Genomic DNA, 23788 nt, shown 5'->3' with positions numbered 1-23788 from the left:
ACTCCAAAGGAATAACAAATCAAAATCCTTGTATTCGTCTAACTTTCCTTTGTTTTCTTCTAATCAGATCTGACAAGAGTAGCTTAAGAAACCAAGGATATGGCTACTGAGGATGCGAAATAGGTCAATCAAAATATTAAGCTCGCTCTAATTTGTAAATGAAAACACATTTAAATAAAGAAATCCAATTTTAACACTGATAACTGATTTGGGGTCTGTTTCCCATTAGTTCAATCAATTTACTTGCAACCGATCACAAGAGAAGAAACTGACTCCAAATCAGCCCCACTTAAACCCGCTCCTACGTACACGTAGTCGCGTTCGTAATCTCGCGGTATTTTACCCTACCCACAACCTCCGGTCTTCCTTTCTGCCTGAACCGACATGGTAGGTACATGTTTGGCTCTTCAGCGAGAATACTTAAGTTGCTGTATCTGCTTGCATCCTTCTTTATATGATTCATATTATATTTCAAAATGTTATTTTGAAGTCTTTTAAGCCTTGTTGTTAATACAGTGTGGATATTGTGGGTTTGTATGGTGCAGTTTGTGATTAAAACCGGGTTGAAGTGACAAATGTAGCCGGTACGAGCAGTGCTGTATTGGCTAAATAGAAGCTAATGCTAAACGGGGACGGGGAATTCAATATTTTATTTTAATATAGGAGTTGTTACTTAAAACTAGTAAAAGATCTGATGAACTTGTATATTGTCCAAGTCGACAGTCTCCGGTTACGTTAAGCTAATAGCGTTGGCTAATGGGGCCTTGACGTCGACCTAGCAGTTGCTAGCGGTGCATGATGGGCCATAATGCTAATGTAATGAAGGTTTGCAGGATGTATTCCTTAACTTTAACATATTTAAGAAATTTGTCAAGTTCCTTACATTTTAAGCTGGCAATGTTAGTTGCCCATGAATCATTTAATGAATGTATTTGACTGCAGTGATGCCGTTTGGCAATGTGGTTAGCTCCCTGTGTCCCTAAATGAATTTGAGCGTTGAGCCAATTTCATCCATTTTTTTAAAATGCTTTTGAAACACTACGTGTGCTACAGTTTTCAAAATATAATTGAACACTACGTGTTATAGTTCTCTGAAGCAACAGTGTCAAACTGTTGTCTTGGGAAGGCTTTCCCAACTCCAACACACTTGAATCCACAAGTGTAGACTCTGTAGTCAGGCTCTACAGTCTAGTAGACAACCTAATTTGTTTCAGGTGTGTTCAATCAAATTAGCACACCTGAGGCTTCTTTTCTTGTAATTCATGAAACTTCTAAACTTGATACTTCAGATTTATCACTAACATTTCTTTTTTTTTTCCCATCTTGCCAGCCTAAGGGAAAGAAGGCTAAGGGGAAGAAGGTGGCACCTGCCCCTTCTGTGGCTAAAAAACATGAGCCCAAGAAAGTAGTCAACCCCCTCTTTGAAAAGAGGCCAAAGAACTTTGGCATCGGTGAGTACTCAGCATCTTTGTAATTGTTTTTTCCATTGGGGCTAATAGATACACCTATGGTGCAGATGATGTAAACGAATATTTGCTATCTTAACATCCGTGACGACAATCTCCCACCAAGATCGCTGATGCACGCTCGATGTAGGTGACGAAGCAGATGATGCTCTGAACTGTTGGAAGTAAAACCTTTTTGTTTGTTTGTCCACAGGCCAGGATATTCAGCCAAAGCGTGACCTGACACGCTTTGTGAAATGGCCTCGTTATGTTCGCCTGCAGAGGCAACGCTCCATTCTGTACAAGCGTCTGAAGGTTCCCCCTGCAATCAACCAGTTCACCCAGGCTCTGGACCGCCAGACGGGTAAGATTAGAAACATTTGGTTTTGTACTTTGTCTAAACTTGGAGCTCAAAGAAACCATACTGTAGAGATGCATTGATGAGTTTTTCGTGCCTGTTTATATTTCCAATTTTCTTTTAGGTTTGACCTGGTTCATTCTTTTTTATATAGGAATCAAAACCCATTACATTTTTGAAATGTTCCCTTTTATGAATCTAACCATTTGTTTTTTATATTTATGTACTTTTTTCTGAAAGTGCTATAATACATGTTTTCAGACAAAAATAATAGTGGGCATTTATACATTCACTGTTTGACCTATCTTCCACTCATTTTATGTATAACTGGTCAATGGATGCATCTCTAGTGTGTGCTTGTAATTCTTTACTGTTTCTTTGCAAATGATGTGAAATATTTGCTATCTGATTGTGATGACATTTCCACCAAGATCACTGATGCATTCAGCTGAAACTCTTTCTAATTTGTGGTGTTTATGCCTTCTTTTTTATTAACCCAATGTATTGTTCCCTGCTCCAGCCACCCAGCTGTTTAAGCTGGCCCACAAGTACAGACCAGAAACCAAGCAGGAGAAGAGGAAGAGGCTGTTGGCCCGTGCTGAACAGAAGGCAGCCGGGAAGGGAGACACCCCCACCAAGAGGCCCCCTGTCCTCCGTGCAGGTGAGGTGTACAAGAGTTATTTAAAACGAGGCATTTATATTCTATAAAATAATGCTAAATGTTGAACTAGACAATAAGATTATCTTTTGAAAATATTGGGCATTTCACAATATTCAGCTTTATCCAACTTGGCCATGATGCTGTGATGACTTGAATTTCTTCACCTGAAACCTATCTTGATGCTTTTTGAGCTTTTTAACCCTGAGCATTGGCCACAGAATATTTTTTTCCCCTTTTGTGTGCTGGCATATGAGAAGTTAAAAATTCCTTTTCCATTTTCTCTCCAGGTGTGAATACCGTTACCTCTCTGGTGGAGAACAAGAAGGCTCAGCTGGTCGTCATCGCTCATGATGTGGATCCAATTGAAGTAAGACTTTGAGAAAATTTGGGTTAACAATGAAGGTGATCACTGGCAATGATGTTTGAATTTCTTCACCTGAATCCTCTATGTGGATCAAAACATACGAGCTTTTTAACCCTGAGCAGTGACCGTTTAAAGAGTTGTTCTCCTTCCATAAAGTACTCAGATTAAACACCAACTTGAACTATGTGGATTTTTAACAAATTTTATTTGTCCTGGTTTTCCAGCTTGTGGTTTTCCTTCCTGCTCTCTGCCGCAAGATGGGTGTCCCATACTGCATTGTGAAGGGCAAAGCCAGACTGGGAAGACTGGTGCACAGGAAAACGTGTACTTCATTTGCATTCACACAGGTTAACCCGTAAGTGTCAACATGAAATAAACTATTTTCAGGTTTTTATTTTAGAGTTTAGGATGAGGTTACTGTCGCATTTCATGAAAAAAGCTCAAATTGTTTTACCCATTTACATTGTAGATAAATGATTCATTAAGTTTATTTTGTACCAACATGATTAACAAGGTTGTATGTACCACTGTAGTAGCTGTGGTGCTACATGGTTTTTGCTTTTAAAATGTCAGTATTAAGTCATGCTTCCATCTTTCTCAGTGAGGATAAAGGTGCCCTGGCTAAGCTTGTGGAAGCAATCAAGACCAACTACAATGACAGATACGAGGAGGTAAGCTGTAACTTCTGGTCTTTGTTTTATAAATGTGACCCTGGAGATAACTTATTTTAAATGACTTAAATTGTTTTTACAGATCCGTCGTCACTGGGGAGGTGGTATCCTGGGCCCCAAATCCACAGCCCGCTTCACTAAGCTGGAGAAGGCTAAGGCCAAGGAACTGGCAACCAAGCTTGGTTAAAATGTTTGGAATAAAAATGTATGTTCTAATACAAGTGACTTTGTGTTTTTTATTCAGTCTGAATGTGGAACTTTTTCAGTCATATAGAATGAAAATATGCACCAAACCTCAAGATTTAACCAAATATTTTCTACATGTTTGAATATGCATCTAAAATATTGTGAAAGTTGATTTGATCAGGAATTTTGTAGTAACCTTGCAAATATTAAATGAGCCGTTTGGATCCTAAAAGATGCATCTTATGGTGTAACAAAGCCACTGAAAAGTGATTGAGTTGACTCCATGGAGAGAGAGGTTAGTGAATTTTAACTTAAAGCAAGTTCCATTTTAAAACATTTTAATGGAATGTCCTGCAGCTAGAGGCTTTGCAACTGGTTTTGTTAGGTCTATATGGTTTGTGGTGTTATAAAGCAGGATTTTACAATGTTAAACAGTCCTACATGTTCATATTTTCCGTGCTAATTTTAAGATTTAAAGTATCCATAGTGTATTCTGTGTGCCAGTTGCTGAGCAATACCAATACAGGGGATATTTAAAATTACAAGTTGCTGACTAGAAAAAAATCTCCAGGAACTGCATTATTTTTTAGTAGTAAAAATTCATAAATTTTCTACCAGCTCATTCCTTTTGGAGATGTGCAGAACAGGTTCTATCCTTTGTAATGCAATGTTACATTTAAGCAATAATCCTAAAATGTCTACCATGGAAGTTACCTGGACATACAGAAACTATACTTTTATAACAACCTTTTGAATTTCAGAATCACCTAGCATAATTGTTTTGCTAGATAAAATTTCAACTTTGCAACAAAAAATGCTCATAAGGTATTCATTTGTATTCTTGAGTACATGGGCAGTAATGCATTGATAGTCAACATCTTCAAGAATTGCTGTAACATAATTTTCAGTGATACATGATTACATTTTAATCTTCTTGATGAACTTTGCATACCACATGTAGGAAGTAGCTGCACACAAACCATACCTGGAAAAGAAAAAGGGATATGCAATAAGTCATCAATAACTAGTTGTCATATCTAAGCGAAGAGGCTCTAACATACCAAGTTATGATATATTGCATGTGTTCATTTCTTAGTGTGACCCGGGTCTGTCCTCCAACTGGTCCCCCTGGAATAGTGCTTTCTGTGTCACACAAACCCCTTTGAATTAGTAAATGTGTTGCTAATGTGTGAGGGGTTGAACTCTGCTCTCACTACAGCTCAAGTTCTTACTGAAGTCGGCGTCGATCAAGATGGGAGCAGCCCCAGTGATGCGAGACATGGCCTCCAGGTCACGGTAATGCCAGCGATTTCTCTCTTCGTCGTTGTTTGGTACAAAAGGTTTGCGTGTTTCCGCCAGCCTGACGACCCCCACCACCTCCACCTCATCCTCCACCTACAAAAAATTAGCAAAGTTAAAACTGGGCTAATGTTTCTTATACAAAGATTTAATTTTGTGAATAAAACCTCATCACAAGGAAGAGTAAAGTTGTATAAACCCTGTCGGCCTTTGATTGGTAACCCAATTTAAAACACTAACCTGCCCCTTCATTCTGGTCTCCGGTCGTATTTTCTGCTTTGGTACGTATCCTCTGTTGACCAGGATTTTGATGCTGCAGTGGCATGAACAGCATACAACATCAGTTAGATCCTGTATAATGTAGTTGTACCTTATTAGTTTGCTGTTATCATTTTTACCCAAGGTCAGAGCAATGAAAAGGGGTGATGACGTTTGCTCCAATCTCTCCACTCGAGGACAGGCTTCCTGCCTCCCTGGCCTCTTTCTCTGGGTTGACAGGGGAGCGGGGCATGATGTACAGCTCCTGAGAGTGATCATAGTGCCCGCGCACTTTCACCCTTCTATACTCCAGCTTGTTCACTTCAAGAGGACTAAGATCCAGAGATTGAAATGACAAGAATACCTTCCCAACAATGAATACAGTTCATGCAGAAGAGTACTTTGTTAGCATCCCAAAGAAGAAGGTTACTTTACCCTCAAGTTGGGTAAGAAAGAAGTTGTATTTTGGCATGATGGTAATTTTTTTGGTGTGTATTGGTGCTTTTTTTTTCTTCATAAAATCCAGGTTTTAACAAAACCATTAAAAAATCAAGTGTTTTCTCAGTTTAATCCTTAGTGTTTGCAAAGAAAGTGAGTTCAGTTACTAACTCAGGAGGAAGAGGAATAGGCTCCGCTGTGGTGAGGCGTCTCAGTTCATCGATCAATCCCATCTTCCACTGACGCCTTTTCACCTTTAGAACAAGGAAACAATCTGAGCCAACACAAATTACACCTTAATTTCACTGACGAAGCAAAGCAAAAGGAATACATCCTTCATTTAGGATCAAGTTGTACCTGCCATGTACCCAGGCCAAAGGTGGTTGCAGGGATGAGCAGCAGGAACCACTTCAGGAAGGCGTCCTCGCTTTTCTCTGCATTGGCTGCAGTAGAACTGCACTTTCGACCACAGACAACAAACCCGCCTGGACATTTACAGCGACAAAGACACTTTTCCAGTAAACTGAAATGCTTAAACAGAACTCATGCAAAACTAGATGTATAACCAGCTCAATAAATTGGCAAAACTTAAAATGGGTAGTTTGATAAATACAGATAAACAGCTGTTTGAATACATTAAAATAAATTGGACTATATAATAATGTAAATAAATAAACAGGTCAATTAAAAGTTAAAGTAAATATTTGATCAAATACTATGAATAAACACATGCATAACATCATTAAAAGTCGCTCAATTTTCAGTACATGTTATGCAAGTTCATCATTATACGACTAGACTAGAGACAGTAACTAAAGGTAAAGGTAATTTTATTTAAATTGCACAGTTTCAGCAGCAAGGCAATACAAATACAATACAAGGAATTAAAAGGAAATACAAACAAAATAAACCAACGGAAAGAGCAAAAGAAGAAAAAGCTAATAATGTTGATCAAAAGTGTATAAACTAGATACTCCTATTCAAGATTGGTAGATAAGTATAAGTAAGTATCCTTTTCTTTCCTTTTCTGGTTTGGACGAATAGGAGTGTAAAAAGTAGTTGCTAAGGTAGTTTTTCTGGATTCTAAGCTCTAATCCCTGTTCTGGGTATCTAGATAAGTGTAAGTAAGTATCCTCTGGACTTTCTAAGTGTGCTCTAAATTTGTAAAAGTAATGAGCACTCCACAATTTCTAAATAATAATAAAAACTAAGTGTTCATGTTCTGGTAGACTTTTTTTCTGGACTCTAAGTTCGTACATACCGTCTGCGCGTTTGAAGAGTGCTGGGAGGAAGAAAGTCCTCTTGATGTTAGTGGCAGGAGTCTGCAAGCACGCAAAACCAGACTGAACTCACTTTTCTACAGGCAAGCATGACATTTTTACACGTTCACTGGAGAATAAAGTTATAAATATGGAACAGAAACTTGCCTGCTTCCTTAATGTCGGCAGAAGCCTGTTGGAGAAAGCCAGCAGGGATTTCAGAGAAGCCATGTTGGGTGAAAACATTGACGAAAACAAGCCGACACCAGCTACATAACTGACTTGTTTAGGACGCGTCGGGGGAGGACTTTTGGTGTTACTCTATCCGGGTTCAACGTCACTTCGTCCCGTTTGTTTTCAATCCACGTGTGTGCAGAAATGTGCGTATATTTTTAATCCAGATGTTTATTTCTGACTGTATAATCAGCTGATTCAGTACGGAACCTCGGTTTAGGTGAAGACATGGACCTCGCCGCGAAGGACTCTTACATTCAGAAACTTGCAAGGAAAGTCATTTCTCAGAGAGAGGAGCCAAAGAAGAATGCTTTTGGTAATACAGCCCTATAAACTTATTAAGACTTGACTATATATACAAACATTTTTAAATTGCACTATCTACTGATATGACTTGTGTATAATTGCCTCAAAAGGCTCGTTAAGTCCGAAGCATGTCATTAATTTTGTATGCATTACCATAGTTTACCACACGTGGCGCTGTGTAGAAGTTATTTAGCTCTATGAAGCAAAATTTAAAATATCAAGATTATGTGCCTTAATTTGGTATTGCTTGTAATCCATTTATCTGCACTAAACTGTTAAAACAATCTTTAATCATAGATTATTCAAATTTTCCGAAGAACGTGGGCAGACAAATGCGGAGATTAAAAGCAACGTTTAGTTTTGTTTATAAGGATGAGAAGACTTATGATGTTGTTTTATCACGTAAAATAGATATTAATAAGGAAGTAATAGACATTGAGGTTTGTGGTTGGAAAGTGGCAAAATATGCCAAAAGCCAAATGCATTTCTCCAATCACTTTAAGCTTATTTGGCCATTTTGTGGTAGGCCTGTGACTTATAATCAGCAAAAAAACAACAACTCTGCTTTGCGTTTTGGAAATTTTCGGCATTCTGTAAACATTAAATGTTTTGTATTCCAGTTAAAGTAGGAAATTATCATTATTTTTTGTTTATCTCTGTTTAGTTCATTTCAAGGGTAAAAGTGACGCCGATCCTCCAAGCAAGAAGAAAAAGAAACTAAAGAAGAAGAATGTGAAAGAGAACAGCACTGATAAGACTCCCAAACCCCAACAGAAGCCTAATCCTACTCCAGCAGCTCCGAAAAGCCTTGGGAAGACAAAATCAACTACTGAAAGTTTGAACGGAAGCACGTTGCACACACCTAAAGGTGCGGGGACAGAAGGTTTTATGAGAGATTCAATAACAATTTCAATAATGTCCTCACTTAATCTTATTTTGATGTGCAGACACAAGCTTCTCCACTGTGGATGCATTGCGCAAAAGACTCCATGAGAAGATTGAAGAGTCCAGAGGGCAGGTATGTAGCCCTGAATGCAGCCTTCAGTCTAAGCCAGGCAGTGTAATAGTTAATTAGAAGTTTGTTCATGTGCAAAGTAAAGCACACAGATGAATATTAGATGACATAATGAGAGACTTTTATATGATTCTGTTTTCTGTCTTTTTTTTTTTTTCTGGTTAAAAATATGTACAAAAACATTTCCTTCTTGATTTTCCTCGTTGTTGGAGTAATAACAGCCCTGCTCCTTTAAACAGGGAGCTCCACAGGATGCATTATCAGAAGCCGTCAAGGCAAAGCGCGCAAAGCGAAAGATGGAACGGGAGCGCAAGAAGAGGAAGAGGAAAGAGTTTCTGATGAAGAAACTTGCAGAAGAAAGCGGTCAGGAACAGCCTGCGGAGATAAAAGAAGAACCGATTGCTCCTGCCGCGGATAAAAGGGTGACATCGGCTGTTGTTTTTAACAAAGTAGAGACGGTGGACAAGGGCTATGAAACCAAAATTCAGGCAAAAATTGAGAAGAAAAGGGGCGAAAAAGGTAAAATAACGCCACTGACTGGGAAGAACTACAAGCAGCTTCTGAGCCGAGTGGAGGCTCGCAAAGAGAAGCTGGAGCGGCTGAGAGAGAAGGACGAGGCGAAGGCTTCAGAGATGGAAAACAAGATCAAATGGACCAACATGCTCTACAAGGCCGAGGGCATCAAGATCAAGGATGACGAAGACCAACTGCGCGCCTCTTTGAAGAGGAAGGAGAAGAGGCGTGCGCAGAGGAAGAAGAAGTGGAATAATCGAAGCGAGCACGTGATTGAGAAGATGCAGCAAAGACAGGACAAGAGGAGGAAGAACCTCCAGAAACAAAAGCAGAGTAAAATGGAGAAGAGGAAGAACAGAGCGAGGAAGAAGGGCAGAGTGCTGCCCGAGGACTTGAAGAAAGCAGCAGTTTAGAGGAAGAGAAGCTCAGCAGTGATATACAGCGTGCTCCATAATAAAATTGCATTTTTGCATGTGCTGAATATCAGTGAAATCTTGCTGTGAAATGTTTATTTTAACAAAAGTAAAGGAGTTATTGTCTAAATAAAGCCTCTTTGCTTTTGTTTTGTCATACTACATATACATATGTGTATAATATTTCACATGTACTTAAAAGTTTTGTTCTTGGGTTTCAAAAATGTTCGAAAATTAAACCTTAACAAAGTTGGCTTGTACATAGTTGGCGCTCGACTGACTTCTTTTCTAAACCATTTCATTGTTGGTGATAAATATTAAGTTTCCACTTGAATCAAATGTGCACAAGTCTGGAAGCTGCAGTGAATCTCAAAAGTGTAAACATTCCAAATAAATAAGTGAGACTTTGACAAATTGTTTTTGAAAATTGCCATAAAATTACCACAAGTTGATAACTTGATGTGGCATTTATTTAAGAGTTTTCTTAATTCCTTCATTGTGTCCCTTTTTTTTTTTTGTTTGTTCGGTCAGCCTGCTGTAGAACAATCTGCCATTACTTAAATGTAAACTTTGTATTTTAGATGATGAAATAATACATTGAGAGCTCTAGAAATGTAAGACCTGAAAAGTCTATGATTTCTATGTGGAAGATGTATAGGAGGCCTGTGCTACACTTCCCATAGCCAGCTGTTGGTGGTGTCATTAAAGTGCTACACCATCTCGTCTTCTGTGTTGGTGTAGCTGAAAAAAGTAAAAAGAAAAAATGCTCACCGCACCTTTTATTACTCAATCTGGGAACTACTGTTGAACCTCTGGATGGAGATTATTGTGCAAAGAAGGATCCTTCATAAAATCAAAAAAAATGATGGGCAATCTTGAGCATCTTCTTTATGAGACGGTCATACAACAACAAAGCGTCTTCACTTGAAGACTTTATGACATCTTTATAAAAGAAAAAATGTGACTTCATTTCCCTTGGGATCAATAAAGTATTTTTTGAATCTGAATATTCTAACATTTTTTGTCGATTTTAGGGGTCCGTGTCTGAACTCAAGCCTAACTTTCACGTTTTAAACAGATTTTTTTTAGCAATAACCTGGTGCTGAACCTGGCTGCGCGCGCCTTTTGATGGGCGGGGCCAATGTTTGTCTCCGCCCACAAAGGAAGCAAAAACAAAACCAAGAAGGTCGAAGCGAAGTTGCTGATGCAGCTGTACTCCTGTCAGCACCGGAGTGTCTGAGAAAGTTTGAATCTTTCAGCTTCACGTCGATGCTATGCTGTCTGGAATAATGTGCAGCCATTCATGGGAATAATCAGGATTTTGGCTCCTTATTTGACTCTGATTCGTCCTAATTTAGGTCAGAATCATAAGGTCAGCATTTCTTTACTTATCAAAGGAAGCAATTACGATATGTTTTGCATATTTCTATGTGGAGGATTTAAAATATGCATTTATTTCAGCTAATCATGGCCAGACGACTTTATGCGAGCAGAACAATCGGTGTGGATAAGAACGTTTGGTGAGTAATTATGAGTAAACTCATAATTGATATCAAACTACTGCATGCATGAAAGAAGAGTAACAAAATTATTAAAAGAACACAAATTTATCGTGTGGTACAAACGATACCGTTTTGCCTGATCATGTCAATACTTGTGGACGACTAAGTGAGTATTATGCGACCTGTCACTCATAATGAATCACCTTGCATCTTTCGATTCAGCTCTAATTTATTCACTCCAACGTGAAATTATACGTTAATATGTAAAATACAAACGAATTGGGTATTAGTAAACAGGTATTCATGGGCTAATATTTGTAAGAACCGTGCAAATAATGTTATACTTCAGAACAATATTAGATTTCAGAAACGTTTTAAACCACTGATGAGTTAAAAGAGCCATCTGATTGGCGGAGCAGAAGGCGGAACACTGAAAGGGTCAAAGTCCCGTGAATGTACAACCTCGAAGATGGTAATGAGAAAAGTCTTTACCTGATATAAATGTCAGGACAGCAACTGTAGCAGAAAGAAATGTGTTCCTAGAGTAATTCTGATCTCAGATTGTTTTTAAAAGCAAAGTGTTGACTAATGGTAATCATACAGTTATACTTAGACAATTACTTTTTATTTCACCTCTTTTTTTATCCTTTTTTAAATGTATTTATTTATAATTTCTCTGAATTAAACCACCAAGACGGACAACACGAATAAACGACAGAGACTCAAAACTGATATGGCTGTAAATAATGAACAGATCTTCTACGTATTACGCTGTAAAACGTCATAATCTGTTAAAAAATGAACACTGCTTGACCTGTTTTGCACCAACAGGGTTGAATTCACACAGCTGGCCGCAGATTACAAAGCTGTGAACCTCGGACAGGGATTTCCCGACTTCTCCCCGCCGCAGTTTGTTCAGGATGCTTTCTGTAAGGCTGTGAGCGGAGGACCCCAGATGCACCAGTATACCAGAGCTTTTGTAAGCAGAAATGTTAGCTTAGGTTGATGACTGTCGATCTGTAGAGGCTGAAAAACAAACATGCTTAGAATTTTGGTATTTGTCTGGAAATTTTCAGCTGTTAATCACATGTTAAAAGGGGAAGGGATTTTTATTTGTTTCACTTTCTGTCGAACAGGGCCATCCTCGTCTGGTAAAAAGCCTCGCTAAATTCTTCAGCCGGATCGTTGGGCAGGAGATCGACCCCTTTGAAGACGTCTTGGTCACAGTTGGAGCTTATCAGGCTCTTTTCTGTGCATTTCAGGCTCTGATTGATGATGGAGATGAAGTATGGCCCTTTTTGTGACCCTTACATTTTCTGTATGTTTGAATGATTCAGCAATTAGATTACTCTCAGGTTTATATGCACAGCACCCTGAAAATGTATCTGTATCCAGAAAATTGGTTTAAAACTGTATTTTATGCAAAAGAAATTCACTTTAATTGAGGCTCTTTTTACTCTGTTGACCCCCGTTGCCTTCAGAAGTTCCAAAATTAGTGGAGTTCACCTGCACAGAATTTAATTTTAGTGAAAGTATAGCTGTTTTGTGAAGGCCTCTGAGGTTTGCCAGAGGCAGTACTGTACCATAAACACGAGATGAAGATTATTGTGAAGTTTAAATCAGGGTAGGACTTAACAAAATCCTAAAGAAAAGGAGCAGGTTAAAAAAATGTATTCCCAAAAAACTAATAGGTCCTATGAAGGTCCTGTTTTTTTTAGGTAAGTAGGAAATCCATGTGGAAAAAGGTTCTCCTGTCTAATGAGACCAAAACTAAACTTTGTCCTTCAAATGAAATGCTGTCATGAGGAAACTAACACTGCATCCTCAATACACAATTGGTTTAAACTGTTGTGTGTGTGTGATCTATTCAGCTAATTGTAAGTTTTTCTTTTCAGAGTAATGCTTTTGTTCAGTATGATCACATAAAGGTCATCTTACGACAACCCTGAACATACAACCGTAACCACAAGATTAAAGCATATCATTGTGTCAGAACGATCTAGTCAAAGTCCACACATAAATCTGATGAATCTTTGGGAAGACTTGAAAATGAATATTCACAAATATTCCTCATCCAATCTAACTAAGCCCAAGCTAAACTTGTGGCTTGTGCAGATTATGGCTTTAATTGAGCGAAGTATTGAGTAGGAAGAACTGATTCATCAGATTTTTAGCTGTCAGACTTTTTAAAAACGACAGATTACAAGTATAAGGAGAATTATTACTTGTGCTAGGTGTTGTGTAAATAAATATCTGTAGAAATGTTTTTGTTATGAACCACAACTGATGGGATTTTATCCTTCAGGTGATAATTGTGGAGCCGTTCTTTGATTGCTACCAGCCGATGGTTCTGATGGCGGGAGGGACCGCGGTGTATGTGCCGCTGAGACCGGTAAATGATTAAATCTGAAGGACCTGATGTCTCTGAGCTCCTTTGGACGCTCTTGTTTGACATGTGAGAGACATTTTGTTTTTGCCACTAACCGTAGAAAGGGGGCAGCACCGTCCTGTCAAGTGGAGACTGGGTTCTGTCTGCTGAGGAGCTCGCCAGCAAAATCACTCCCCGCACAAAAGCCATCGTTATCAACACTCCCAACAACCCTTTAGGCAAGGTGGGATTTATGATGCCCACTCTGCTAGGAAACCCGAGCTCTTCGCAAACATCCCTTTCAACACGGAGGTGAAAAAATAAACGTAATGAGTGAGTTCTGGGTTTACAGGTTTACAAGGTTGAGGAACTGCAGATGATTGCCGACTTGTGCATTAAACACGATCTGCTGTGCTTCAGCGACGAGGTGTACGAGTGGCTCACTTACGACGGAGCCAAGCACATAAAGATAGGTGAGACACGAGCACGACTTCGACTCAACCTCATCAAACACACATTCATCAGCCGCTTGTGTTTCTGACAGCCAGCCTTCCTGGGATGTGGGAACGAACCATAACAGTGGGCAGTGCTGGGAAAACCTTTAGTGCTACTGGCTGGAAGGTAAGACACAGGCTGTTGTCATTTAGAGTTTCTGCTGTTAATTGTTTTGTAATTAATACTATCTCTGGTTTTAGGTTGGCTGGGCTATAAGTTCAGGAAAACTTATCAAACACATGAAAATCATCCATCAGAACTCGGTGTATCACTGTGCAACAGCAGCTCAGGTAACTTCATGGACAAACATTGCTCCATATGATGACATACAGCAGCTTACTAATTTCTTCAAAGCAATAATGTTGAGTTTTAGTAATTGAGGCCTTGGGCCCTGTATGTTTTTGCCCCCCTTTCCCTCCGCTTCAACACTCCCACTTTGAATAAATTAATCTTTTATTAGGTAACTACAGAACATAGTAAGTTTGAGGGATCATTTATCCCTTTAGTTAGCCTGTGTTGGAGCACGGGCTTATCTACAACATGCTGGACAGCATTGACTTCCAAGTTTCCCTGTGAAGGAGTTAGCTGTACATTGGTTGCAGCATGTCTTCAGAATGTGGATGGAACTTGAATGAAGTGGATGAAGTTGGATGAAGTTGACACAAGCATCTTTTGAGAGATGCCTGTGTCCTTTTCCATCAGAAACGTCTTGAAAGTTCCTTTAAAAAAAATCTGTTTATAAAAACAATATTTCTAGCATTATTCGTATCTCTAGCGTTTCTTTAAATTCTCCACTCATCCCGTTGTCACCCAGGAAGCCGTATCCCACGGATTCGACCGCGAGTATGAGCTTTTCGGGACTCCAGAGAGCTACTTCCAGCAGCTGCCTGCGATGCTGCACCAAAAGAGGCAGAAGGTGGCCTCGTGTCTGCGTAGTGTGGGCCTGCAGCCAGTCATGCCAGAGGGAGGATACTTCATGATCACAGACATCTCCTCTGTCCGTGAGTGACAAGCAAACATCTAAGCTGGACGCTTTGCATCCGGCGGGCGTTTATTTGGGCTTCCTAATGATGTTTACCTGAGTCTTTTCTTCCTTTTGAACAGATGTGGATCTAAATGATGAGAGCACCAAGAACGAAAGTTACGATTTTAGATTTGTCAAATGGTTGATTAAGGAAAAGGTAAAGTCTAGTAGATATTATTTAAAAAATTCATATGTTTGTTTTTGTTTTTTTCACAATTTTTTTAGTACCTAATTTTTTTATTTGTTTTTATCAAGGGCTTAGCGACAATCCCAGTCTCTGCTTTCTTCAGTCCAGAACACAGCAAAGAGTTTGACAAATACATCCGCTTCTGTTTCGTTAAGGTAAATACAGCCACTTTGATCAAAACTGATGGTCTTTTCTTTTTCACTTGTCAATGCTCTCAATCAGAAAAATTTTGTTGTGTTTTCTTTAAACAGGAAGACTCCACACTGGAAGCGGCGGAAGAGATCTTAAGAAAGTGGAGTCAAAAAGAATGAAATTTACCGTCCATCATCCATGTTTTCTAGAGCAACCTACTGAGCCTCCTCAGGAAAACTGTTCAGGAATCATGTTTATGTTTGTGTTTGTCCTCGGTCAAAGTTTTTCACACCACTCATCTGGTCTGAAAGTTTAATAAAGCATTCAGCAAACAGTTGTTCTGTGTTCACATTATGCTTGTGATGATTATAGCTGCTAAGTGATTTCACTCATTGTTTTTCGACAATTACTTGTGTGGAGATTCTAGTTATTTTTGTCGCTGATCTTTTTGTATTTTTTTGAGAGGATGTTGAATGCTAGAGTTTCAGATTGTTACATACTTGCACAATCTGTAACAATTGTTACATATTTTTAATTTTATGAATGCATGTCCTATTTAGCATCCTTAGTTTTTTAAAATGTATCAACTACACAAATACTTTTTTCCAACAAAAAAGGGGAAAAATGTGTCTATTGCAAACTGTATGTTTTAATTACATTTTTGTCAAAGAATTCCAATTCTGTTCTATAAATGTTAAATAATTATTCCCCTTAAAGATGTTAAAAGCACTGTTATGTGTGTATGACTCCCTGTGTTTTATCTGTTTTATCGGCACACTGCTGCACACTAAATTAACCATAAACATGTAAGACTGACTAAGCTGGTCAACCAATCGCAATAGAAATAAAGTCAATTTGCTAATAAACTACATTTTCTTTATTTGGTCGAGGTTTAAGTGAATTGATTCGACATAATAGAATTTAATTCTTGAGTGATGTTCTGGTCGACACTCCATACCAGTCGGTGGCGGTAATACACCAATTGTGTCGTTTGCCAACAACCAAAACACATCAAAGAAGAAGAACTGATTCGACTTTTATTTTATGCGGAAGTCAACCCGGAAGTAAATAAACCCACGTGTAGATATTGACTGTAGATGTTGAAAAATGTCGACCAATAGTGCAGAGAAAAGACCTAAACCTCCGTCCTCTCAGGTACTGATATAATATAATTAACACGTTAGTGTGAGTCATTGATATTGTCATCTGTTTTAATGTATGCCTAATTTATTTCAGTTCGGGGACCAGATTCCCTGGAAGAAAAGGAAAGCAGAATGTGAGTAGAAGCTAACTGTGCTAACAGCTGCATGTTCACTAGGTTTCACTAGTGGCAGACTAGGAAACATTGGTTTAGCATTATCTGGAATACTCTAGCTGTGATAATACGCATAGCCCACGTTTTATTATACAAGACTTAAGATGCTCAAGTCACTTGAAGTAGCACCATCAAGCGCCACAAGTTTGAACTCATGTCAGTAAAGATGAAATGGATAACAGCAGAATATGAGGTCAAAGCTATTTGAGGCAATTCATTTCTAAATAATAGGATCCATTCCTTACACAAATGGGTAAAACGATATATAAAGTGCATAATGTTAAACGTATGGTTGATTTGTAGCTTAGCATTTGTTTGATGGGTGTTTATCGTTTTGATATTATAAAATAACTGATTAACAGATTTAGGAACTGTCAGACTTATTAGACCATTTCCATGTATATTTTCCTCTACCATTTAGCCTCGTGTAGCTTTCAGGTGAGGTTGTTTGCTCTTAAGGAGTGCCACAAGGTACTGTTTTCCCACCATTCCCTTTTATTCTGTACACCTCAGAATTCTAGTAGAAATCAAAGTGATGTCTTCTATCATGCTATAGAGAATAAAACGTCTTCTGTCATATGTTGGTGTAGGATCTTCTGAGACAACGACTTAAAGAAGCTCAATTTTGGCACATAAACCTGTCAAAATATATTTCATTGAAATAAATTATCTTAAAAATGATCTGTATTGTAATTCTAAGATAACTGTAAACTGTTTTTGTCCCTAACAGTAAAGGAGAAACACAAGCAGTGGAAAAATGCTAAACTCATCAAACGGTTGGAGAAGCAGAAACAGCAAGAGACTGCAGAAAGAGCAGAGCAGGAGGAAAGCCAGAGTAAAAAAGGTAATAGTCGTCATTTAGTGATTATCAGTTATTATTGGCTCAGGTAGCCGTAAACAGACGGGGACGTGTTTTTCAGGTCGAGCTTACACGGTGAGCGTGGCCCTTCCGGGCTCCGTCCTGGACAACGCTCAGTCCCCTGAGCTCCGGACGTACCTGGCGGGACAGATCGCCCGAGCCTGCGTCGTGTTCAACGTCGACGAGATCGTCGTGTTCGACGAGCAGGGGGAAGATGTCAAGTAAGCGGTCCGGGAGGAAAACATTTAGTGTAAATACTATTTGCACCATCAGAATACCAAGTGATGCTGTTTTTGCTCCAGGAGTGTCGAAGGAGAATTCAAAGGTGTTGGAAAGAAGGGCCATGCATGTATTCAGCTTGCCAGAATCCTTCAGTACATGGAGTGTCCGCAGTAAGTGTGGAAACGGTTAGATCAGTAACTATTGCTGTTTACTCCTCGATTTGTCACGTATGGCTCCTGTTCTCCACCAGGTATTTGCGCAAGTGGTTCTTCCCAGTGCACAAAGACTTACAATATGCAGGTAATTTTAAAACCATGATAATTTTTAAGTGATTTATTTTGAATTTACCATATGTAAAGGTCTGAGATTGTAGGTGTCTTGTAGACAGATGTGAGATGGCCAACCCAAACAGCACAACAGCAGACTGTTTCTGTTAAACATATGCTGACTGTTGCCAACAATGAAACCTACTTGTATAGTACAAAATTTCCTCTGGATGTGGATCAACTAAACACACCAGTTTAGTGTGTGTTTAGTAAAAGTTGAAAGCCTTCAACTTTCTGATGGTTTAAAAACATCTGAATTATTTACATGATTGAATTCCATACAGTCCGTTTGTGGGGCATTTTAAAGTATAAATTCAAACATTCAGTGCAGATATTTATATCAATGTCAGCCTTTATTTAGGATGCCTGTACATTTCTAAATGAATAGCAAGCCAAAGGACAAATACTTGAATAGGGAGGAGAGATTCATAAGTGAATAGATGAAGGAAAAATATGGAAGATGCAGGCAGAGCTACTTGCTAGGATTAAACAGATGAAAGGAGAGATGTGTGTCAAGTTAGATGGATTCATAAATGCACACATGCATAGATGGTTGTTTAGGCTTGTAGAACTACAAGGAAAGAGGGTTTTTGTTAGATTATCTGTCAGAGGGTTTTTCTGTTTAAACCTCTAACACTAGTGACAAAAACTGAATTGGAATTATAGTAAAAGTGCAAAAACAACATTGTTTCAAGTCAGTCCATGTTATTTTCCACTAGGTTTGCTTAATCCTCTGGACAGTCCTCATCACATGAGGATAGACGAAGAGTCAGAGTACCGGGAAGGAAGAGTCCTCAACAAGCCGCCGAAACAAGGAAAGGGTTCGTTGGTGAACTGCGGAATGAGAAAGGTGACTTTGACACAACTGTTAGTCTGAATTTGGTAAGTGAGAGATTAAGCAGGTCTGACTGTGTTATCAAATGCTGTCTCCAGGACGTGCGGATTGATAAACAACTTCAGCCAGATCTGCGAGTTACAGTGAAACTTACTAAGACACAGAATCAAGGTAGGTTTTCCCCGTTGGAGTATGCTGTACTTTATTCATCCATTGCAGTGTAACACAAATAGAACATCAGTTCAGTGTTTGTCCATGTGTGTGCGTGCACAGAAAGCAGACTTTATAAAGGTGTCGTCGTGGCGCCTCATGTTCCCAGAACAGAAGGTGGTCTCTACTGGGGGTACACGGTCCGCCTGGCATCCTGCCTGAGTATGTGCCTCTTTTTTTCTTTTTAAATCCTGTGACTTAAATCCTGTAAAACGTGTAGAAAAATTCTTGCTGCTGGCTGTTTTTTGCAGGTTCAGTTTTCACTGAGAGTCCCTTTAAAGAAGGGTATGACCTGACAGCTGGCACCTCAGAGAGAGGCAGCAGCGTGGACCAAGTCATTCTGTCACCATTCAAGTAGGTTTAAAGCTCTTTAAATGATTAGGTCAGTTGGCCATGTGCTTTAAAATCAGCATGCTTGCATGTAAATTTATTTGTCAATCGTCTACAGTATTTAGTGTTAACATCCTGCCAATTAGTGACATTCCCTCCATCCCCTCTTCAGGCACCTTTTGGTGGTTTTTGGAGGTCTTCAGGGTTTGGAAGCCAGCCTGGATGCAGACCAAAACCTGGATGTGACCGACCCCAGCGTCTTGTTTGACCTCTACCTTAATACATGTCCAGATCAGGGCAGCAGAACCATTAGAACAGAGGTAAAATGCGAAAATAGACGGATAAAGAGAAGCCAACTGCACTGTAAACATAATGACAAAGTTTCCATTTTCGCTCAGTATTGTAATTTAATCTTTCTATTAACAGGAAGCTATTCTAATCTCCATGGCAGCACTGAGACAGAAGATCACAGCTGCTTTTTCAGAAGATTCCAGTAGTTCATGAAAAATACTGTAAACACATCTTTGTGTAGCATATCTGAGAATTACCTTCTGTAAATAGACATCGACTTAATTGACTAGTCTTAAGTTTTTTTTCTCTGTTATGCAGTGGAAACTGAACATGGTTTGTGCGTTGTCTGTCTTAACAATGCTTTGATGAACAGTTCTGAAACAAAAACAAAACACACTGAAGTTTTAAATTTTTTGAGCAAGAACCCAAAATATATCTGCACAGAGAAAAGATGATCAATTCTAAATTGAGCTTCAGTACCTTGCACAAGAATCTCCTTGAATGCATCTCATGTTTTCAGGCTAACAGTCATTGCACATTCATTCGGAGGTTGTCTGGATGGTAGACATGCATCTTAAAAAGAAAATTTGAAGCGAAGTTAATACAGTCTGCAGCAAATTCTTCCTTTATTATGGATATAATCTTTGTGGTGCAAACATAATTTACAGTAGTATGAAGTGCTGCTCTTTACCAGTCACATAAAAATGAAAGACAAAAAAAAAAAAGATATCTGCCTTCTCTGTTCTGAAAGTGGTTAAAAACAATTATTTCTGTCTCTTATATCACCATAATTTTAATATTTAATTGGATTTTGATACTTGATACCAGATAAAAATCACACTTTTCATAACCAACAAATGACTTTCAGCAAAACATGACTGGATTTGAAGAACTAAAGCACAAGAATGGTCATCAGGCAATATGGTTAGAAAATGCAATCCTCCAACTAAACCTCCCTTCTAATTTCTTGAACTGAATAAAGCACTGAAATAAACCTTTATGGAATACATTCTGGTTGCATGCACTTAAAACTTTGGCCAGTTTCAAATGTCAATGGATGCATTAGTTCCCACTTGTGGCAAAAATATTTAACTGAAGTTAGTTAGGTCTGGGTTGTTGTAAAACTACAATGTTGTCCAGTTCAACATGCGCCTGCTCTAAACCACAGTGTTTGGGCTGCTGTGTTGTCTCATAAGGCTCCGCTATGATTGGCCTGTCGGCTGAATTGGACATCTGTCTTTGGCAGCTATTTTAGAATATGATCTCTTTACAACAGTGATGAAAACTACTTAAATTATTGTGTCGTAAACCACTTGATGATTTTGGATTAAAGGAACTTGCTGATATAATCCTCCCAACATTGAAAACATTTAAATACATAAAAATATAGAGATGTGTACAACCTTTTAAATTAGTCATTTTCTATGTACAAAATTTCAGTCAGACAGCACTATGTGGCACACAGATGCAGCGAGGAAGTTTACACACACATTCATTGGAATGAACAGATTATTTTGGGGTTTTAAATGAGGTTACCCTTTTTTTTCCAGGGTGGAATGATTATTACCACACATAACCTGATTTATTTTATCAAAAAATAAATCTAACTTGTGTTTTTCCTAGACTCTATTAAATATAAATCTTCCAAACTATTAAGTAAGTGATCATGATTGGCTGTAATAGTTTCAAACATTCAAGCATTGACATGTTTATTACTGGATAGTCCTATACTGGTAACAATGGGGCAATCCAATGAACTCAGTCCAAAAAAGAATCAACACCTAGAGAAGCCAAAGGTTTTCTGGAGAACGCTTTACGGGCAGATGAGACAAAGAATGAGACAAGGCAAGGCTTTTAAACCAAACTGCACCAACTGTCTAGCCTCAGGATGTGGGGTTGTTTAGCTGCCAACACACAAAGTGGAAGGAATTTTTAAGAATCAATTTTCCTGGATTTTACCATTCAATAAATGCACATCAAAACCTACTTTGTAATAGCCAACTTGCTAACATCAACCTTGTGGAAGAGTCTTCCCAAAGCTGTGACCTCGGTAGTATTGAAAATGTGCAAACTTTATTTAAATCTGTTGGGTTCCTGCTAGGGATGCACAGATTTATCGGTGTCGATTTCCTCAATTTTGGAAAATCGGCGATCGGCCGATTTTTACATGCGAAGCTGATCTTAACCACTGATTTGATCTACCTCGGCAAAAGTATGTATATCAACTGTTATCTTCTTCTGCTCTACTGTGAGAGAGGTTTGACTAGCAGACTGGCCCACCAGATCAGATCTATATGTTTACAGTTAACAATAGTCATCTCACTGTTGGCAACTCAACAACTTTCTTGCTCCATTTAGCAACATTTTGGACAAAAAAAATTGGCATCAGGCAGAATCGCAATCGGCAGGTCAGGATTTTTAATAGATCGGTGATCGGCCAGAAAACTGCAATTGGTGCGCACCTAGTTCCTGGACAGAGCTGCCTTTTTAAGCAAACTATAGCAGTTCTGCATAAAGAGTGAATATCCAGCAAGCATTATGCTAGGATCTTGTTAACAGTTACAAAACGTATGTAATGACATGGGAGCGTCAAGCAGTTACTACAGAGGGTGTATGTAAACATTTGAGCTTGTGTGTATAATTCTGACTCTGTGGCTCCACCCAGATTTGCCAGAAAACTTGGAAGGAGTTTGTTGTGAAGTTCCTTCACCCTGAGGAAAAAAATATGCTCCAAATTAAACCTCAAACTGATGACATTCATGCCGCTGGTGTGTAAACTTTCTGACCACAATTGACAGTGCTCCAAAAGCCATACAAGTTTAGTACCTGAAATCAGAAATGGAAACACTTCCACACATCTTCATCATCATTAACTGAAGATTTCCCATATATTCACCATCTTTGCCGGATAAAAGCATTTGTGACGCCTCGTTTTGAGATCACCGTGAACTTGTAATCCGCTGTGCTCGTCTGCTTCTTGGCTGTACAGCTGCTCACCAAGTCTCACCACTTGGGGCTGGTGAACGTGATGTTATACAGCTTGGCCCAGCGGGCAAACACCTGTTTCTCTGTGATGAAACGATGGTGGTGTCCCCTGCGGTTGTTTTCATTCTGAAGGTACGTTGCACATTCGTCAGACTCCCTGGGTTTGTAGTAGTGGTAGGGCATCTTCTTGGACCCGGGCTTTCTTCTGGAAAGATGGCAATAACAGTATTATTTAGGTAAACATTTGATAGGAAATTATTTTTGATTAGAAATTACCTGACGAACTGACCAGAAACTAAAGTTCTGATGGTTTTTCGATGAAGTTTGTGAATTTTTTTGGTAGGGACAATGCGCATTGATTAGCTTTTTTGCAAATGCGCCAGAATTAGCAAAAAGACTGTTTTTCATCTGTTATCCCTGGACGAGTAATTTGTCTCACTAAATACAGAGGTTATACAAAAAAGGTTAAAATGACTTACCTACACAAATGTTGTCAATAAATACAATCAATACCAACAGTAACTACAAAACAAACAAGACTATTATTAAAAAAAACAGGATTTAAAACTAAATTAATATTTAAACTAATATAAGATGCTATATTATCACCTCTGGGACCATTTTGCCTGTTTTCATCTGTTGATCTGTGTAATGCCGACTGCTCCCTCTCACAGAGTGTGTTATCACGTCTGCTTTTAATATAAATTAATGATTGAATATGACAAACAGAATCTGTATACTTCAAATGAATGAATGATACAATGATCTAGCAACAGGATATAATAATTTATTTTGAATTATATATTCTTCCCCATTATGAGGTGTGCAGTAATATCAATGAGCAATAGTCTTTATTTTCAAAAAAATGAAGTTTTAATCTTTGTTGTTTGTAACATGATCTTACTAAATTTGTATATTACCGTTCATGTAGAGAAATACTGCTTTGTAGTCTTAAACTAGCTTTAAGAAAAAAAAACACTATAGACTGTTGAGACTTTATGCAGAAAATAGAAAAACCATTTTAGCAATTTGTGTTCTTAAAGAAATTAGCTAAACTTTGCATTAGAACCTTTACAAAAGCCCTGATCAGAAATCAGCTAGATGAATCTCTGCCTGGTGAATCTTTTGTTATGAAAAGTTTATACGTAATAAGTCTTCTCTTTATACTCACCCGCAGTAATTTGGTGGAACCATCCCATATACTTTAATATTATCACATATCTCAATGGCTATGACCATTGTGAACCAGCCAGTGCTCAACCAAGAGTGGGACTTTTGTCTTTGCAG

The 23788-nt window shown here is 38.6% G+C and overlaps 6 protein-coding genes and 4 non-coding genes across 16 annotated transcripts in view; 8 read left to right on the top strand and 2 right to left on the bottom strand.

The window, feature by feature from the left end:
* Positions 1–1207: 1207 nt before the first annotated feature.
* On the top strand, positions 1208–3720 carry rpl7a (ribosomal protein L7a; the record flags this gene model as incomplete). Its single annotated transcript, XM_023338145.1, has 7 exons — positions 1208–1451; positions 1660–1809; positions 2324–2464; positions 2752–2831; positions 3053–3183; positions 3430–3499; positions 3582–3720. Coding segments are annotated over 7 exons (921 nt in total), but the record flags the coding sequence as incomplete, so codon positions are not given.
* LOC111609608 lies at positions 1512–1584 on the top strand. Its single transcript, XR_002753214.1, has one exon. It is a non-coding gene; the product is annotated as a small nucleolar RNA SNORD24 (small nucleolar RNA).
* Positions 2183–2246, top strand: LOC111609609. Its single transcript, XR_002753215.1, has one exon. It is a non-coding gene; the product is annotated as a small nucleolar RNA SNORD24 (small nucleolar RNA).
* On the top strand, positions 2602–2674 carry LOC111609607. Its single transcript, XR_002753213.1, has one exon. It is a non-coding gene; the product is annotated as a small nucleolar RNA SNORD36 (small nucleolar RNA).
* On the top strand, positions 2875–2951 carry LOC111609606. The gene has a single exon (XR_002753212.1). It is a non-coding gene; the product is annotated as a small nucleolar RNA SNORD36 (small nucleolar RNA).
* Positions 3721–4006: 286 nt separating the features above from the next.
* LOC102227414 (surfeit locus protein 1) lies at positions 4007–7205 on the bottom strand. Its single transcript, XM_005798724.3, has 9 exons — positions 7108–7205; positions 6942–7002; positions 6038–6165; positions 5852–5934; positions 5383–5574; positions 5225–5297; positions 4918–5080; positions 4747–4828; positions 4007–4670 (listed from the first exon to the last, which is right to left on the bottom strand). Exons 1-9 carry the CDS (start codon positions 7183–7185, stop codon positions 4604–4606), a joined length of 927 nt encoding a protein of 308 aa, XP_005798781.2. The 5' UTR covers positions 7186–7205; the 3' UTR covers positions 4007–4603.
* Positions 7206–7377: 172 nt separating this feature from the next.
* On the top strand, positions 7378–10403 carry surf6 (surfeit 6). The gene is made up of 4 exons (XM_023338142.1): positions 7378–7489; positions 8144–8347; positions 8427–8497; positions 8734–10403. The coding sequence occupies exons 1-4, from the start codon at positions 7402–7404 to the stop codon at positions 9418–9420; spliced, it is 1050 nt and encodes a 349-aa protein (XP_023193910.1). The 5' UTR covers positions 7378–7401; the 3' UTR covers positions 9421–10403.
* A 183-nt stretch (positions 10404–10586) lies between these two features.
* kyat1 (kynurenine aminotransferase 1) lies at positions 10587–15994 on the top strand. Of its 2 annotated transcripts, none has more exons than XM_023338137.1 (13): positions 10587–10778; positions 10882–10940; positions 11754–11901; positions 12059–12208; positions 13228–13314; positions 13412–13534; positions 13643–13763; positions 13835–13911; positions 13986–14075; positions 14600–14786; positions 14890–14966; positions 15065–15151; positions 15248–15994. In XM_023338137.1, the coding sequence occupies exons 2-13, from the start codon at positions 10888–10890 to the stop codon at positions 15305–15307; spliced, it is 1260 nt and encodes a 419-aa protein (XP_023193905.1). In that variant the 5' UTR covers positions 10587–10778; positions 10882–10887; the 3' UTR covers positions 15308–15994. The 2 variants fall into 2 exon arrangements, with proteins under 2 accessions (XP_023193905.1, XP_005798734.1); XM_005798677.3 differs by having other exon boundaries at positions 10587–10792.
* A 197-nt stretch (positions 15995–16191) lies between these two features.
* On the top strand, positions 16192–20241 carry spout1 (SPOUT domain containing methyltransferase 1). Of its 4 annotated transcripts, none has more exons than XM_023338141.1 (12): positions 16192–16283; positions 16365–16404; positions 17174–17287; positions 17364–17523; positions 17605–17694; positions 17775–17824; positions 18570–18700; positions 18784–18856; positions 18959–19057; positions 19147–19249; positions 19398–19545; positions 19652–20241. In XM_023338141.1, the coding sequence occupies exons 1-12, from the start codon at positions 16236–16238 to the stop codon at positions 19727–19729; spliced, it is 1134 nt and encodes a 377-aa protein (XP_023193909.1). In that variant the 5' UTR covers positions 16192–16235; the 3' UTR covers positions 19730–20241. The 4 variants fall into 4 exon arrangements, with proteins under 4 accessions (XP_023193909.1, XP_023193908.1, XP_023193907.1 ...); XM_023338140.1 differs by having other exon boundaries at positions 18932–19057; XM_023338139.1 differs by having other exon boundaries at positions 19398–20241.
* The window catches only part of st6galnac6 (ST6 N-acetylgalactosaminide alpha-2,6-sialyltransferase 6), a 7663-nt gene continuing 4000 nt past the window's right edge, over positions 20126–23788 (bottom strand). For 2 of the 3 annotated variants that reach the window (XM_005798676.3, XM_023338143.1), the window contains 2 exons: positions 23673–23780; positions 20126–22706 (listed from right to left, as the gene is read on the bottom strand). In XM_005798676.3, coding sequence (XP_005798733.1) covers positions 22520–22706; positions 23673–23780 — 295 coding nt within the window. In that variant the 3' untranslated portion in view covers positions 20126–22519. The remainder of the gene's footprint in view (positions 22707–23672; positions 23781–23788) is intronic. The other variant, XM_023338144.1, reaches the window with a different exon arrangement.

Source organism: Xiphophorus maculatus, chromosome 8 (assembly GCF_002775205.1).
Source record: "Xiphophorus maculatus strain JP 163 A chromosome 8, X_maculatus-5.0-male, whole genome shotgun sequence".
Taxonomy (NCBI): domain Eukaryota; kingdom Metazoa; phylum Chordata; class Actinopteri; order Cyprinodontiformes; family Poeciliidae; genus Xiphophorus; species Xiphophorus maculatus.
The sequence above is the reverse complement of the archived record's forward strand: the minus strand, read 5'-3'. Positions and strand labels throughout refer to the sequence as shown.

Excerpts from the sequence above, each read along its gene's own strand:
- surf6 (XM_023338142.1), top strand. The coding sequence starts at position 7,402 with ATGGACCTCGCCGCGAAGGACTCTTACATTCAGAAACTTGCAAGGAAA. Across the intron at positions 7,490-8,143 it reads GCCAAAGAAGAATGCTTTTG|TTCATTTCAAGGGTAAAAGT; the intron begins GTAATACAGCCC and ends ATCTCTGTTTAG. Across the intron at positions 8,348-8,426 it reads CACGTTGCACACACCTAAAG|ACACAAGCTTCTCCACTGTG; the intron begins GTGCGGGGACAG and ends TTTGATGTGCAG.
- spout1 (XM_023338138.1), top strand. The coding sequence starts at position 16,236 with ATGTCGACCAATAGTGCAGAGAAAAGACCTAAACCTCCGTCCTCTCAG. Across the intron at positions 17,695-17,774 it reads CAGTACATGGAGTGTCCGCA|GTATTTGCGCAAGTGGTTCT; the intron begins GTAAGTGTGGAA and ends GTTCTCCACCAG. Across the intron at positions 19,058-19,146 it reads CCGCCTGGCATCCTGCCTGA|GTTCAGTTTTCACTGAGAGT; the intron begins GTATGTGCCTCT and ends TGTTTTTTGCAG.
- kyat1 (XM_005798677.3), top strand. The coding sequence starts at position 10,724 with ATGGGAATAATCAGGATTTTGGCTCCTTATTTGACTCTGATTCGTCCT. Across the intron at positions 10,793-10,881 it reads ATTTAGGTCAGAATCATAAG|CTAATCATGGCCAGACGACT; the intron begins GTCAGCATTTCT and ends CATTTATTTCAG. Across the intron at positions 13,315-13,411 it reads TGTATGTGCCGCTGAGACCG|AAAGGGGGCAGCACCGTCCT; the intron begins GTAAATGATTAA and ends CACTAACCGTAG.
- LOC102227414 (XM_005798724.3), bottom strand. The coding sequence starts at position 7,185 with ATGTTTTCACCCAACATGGCTTCTCTGAAATCCCTGCTGGCTTTCTCC. Across the intron at positions 5,298-5,382 it reads TTTCATTGCTCTGACCTTGG|CATCAAAATCCTGGTCAACA; the intron begins GTAAAAATGATA and ends ATGCCACTGCAG. Across the intron at positions 4,829-4,917 it reads CTTGATCGACGCCGACTTCA|AAAGCACTATTCCAGGGGGA; the intron begins GTAAGAACTTGA and ends TGTGTGACACAG.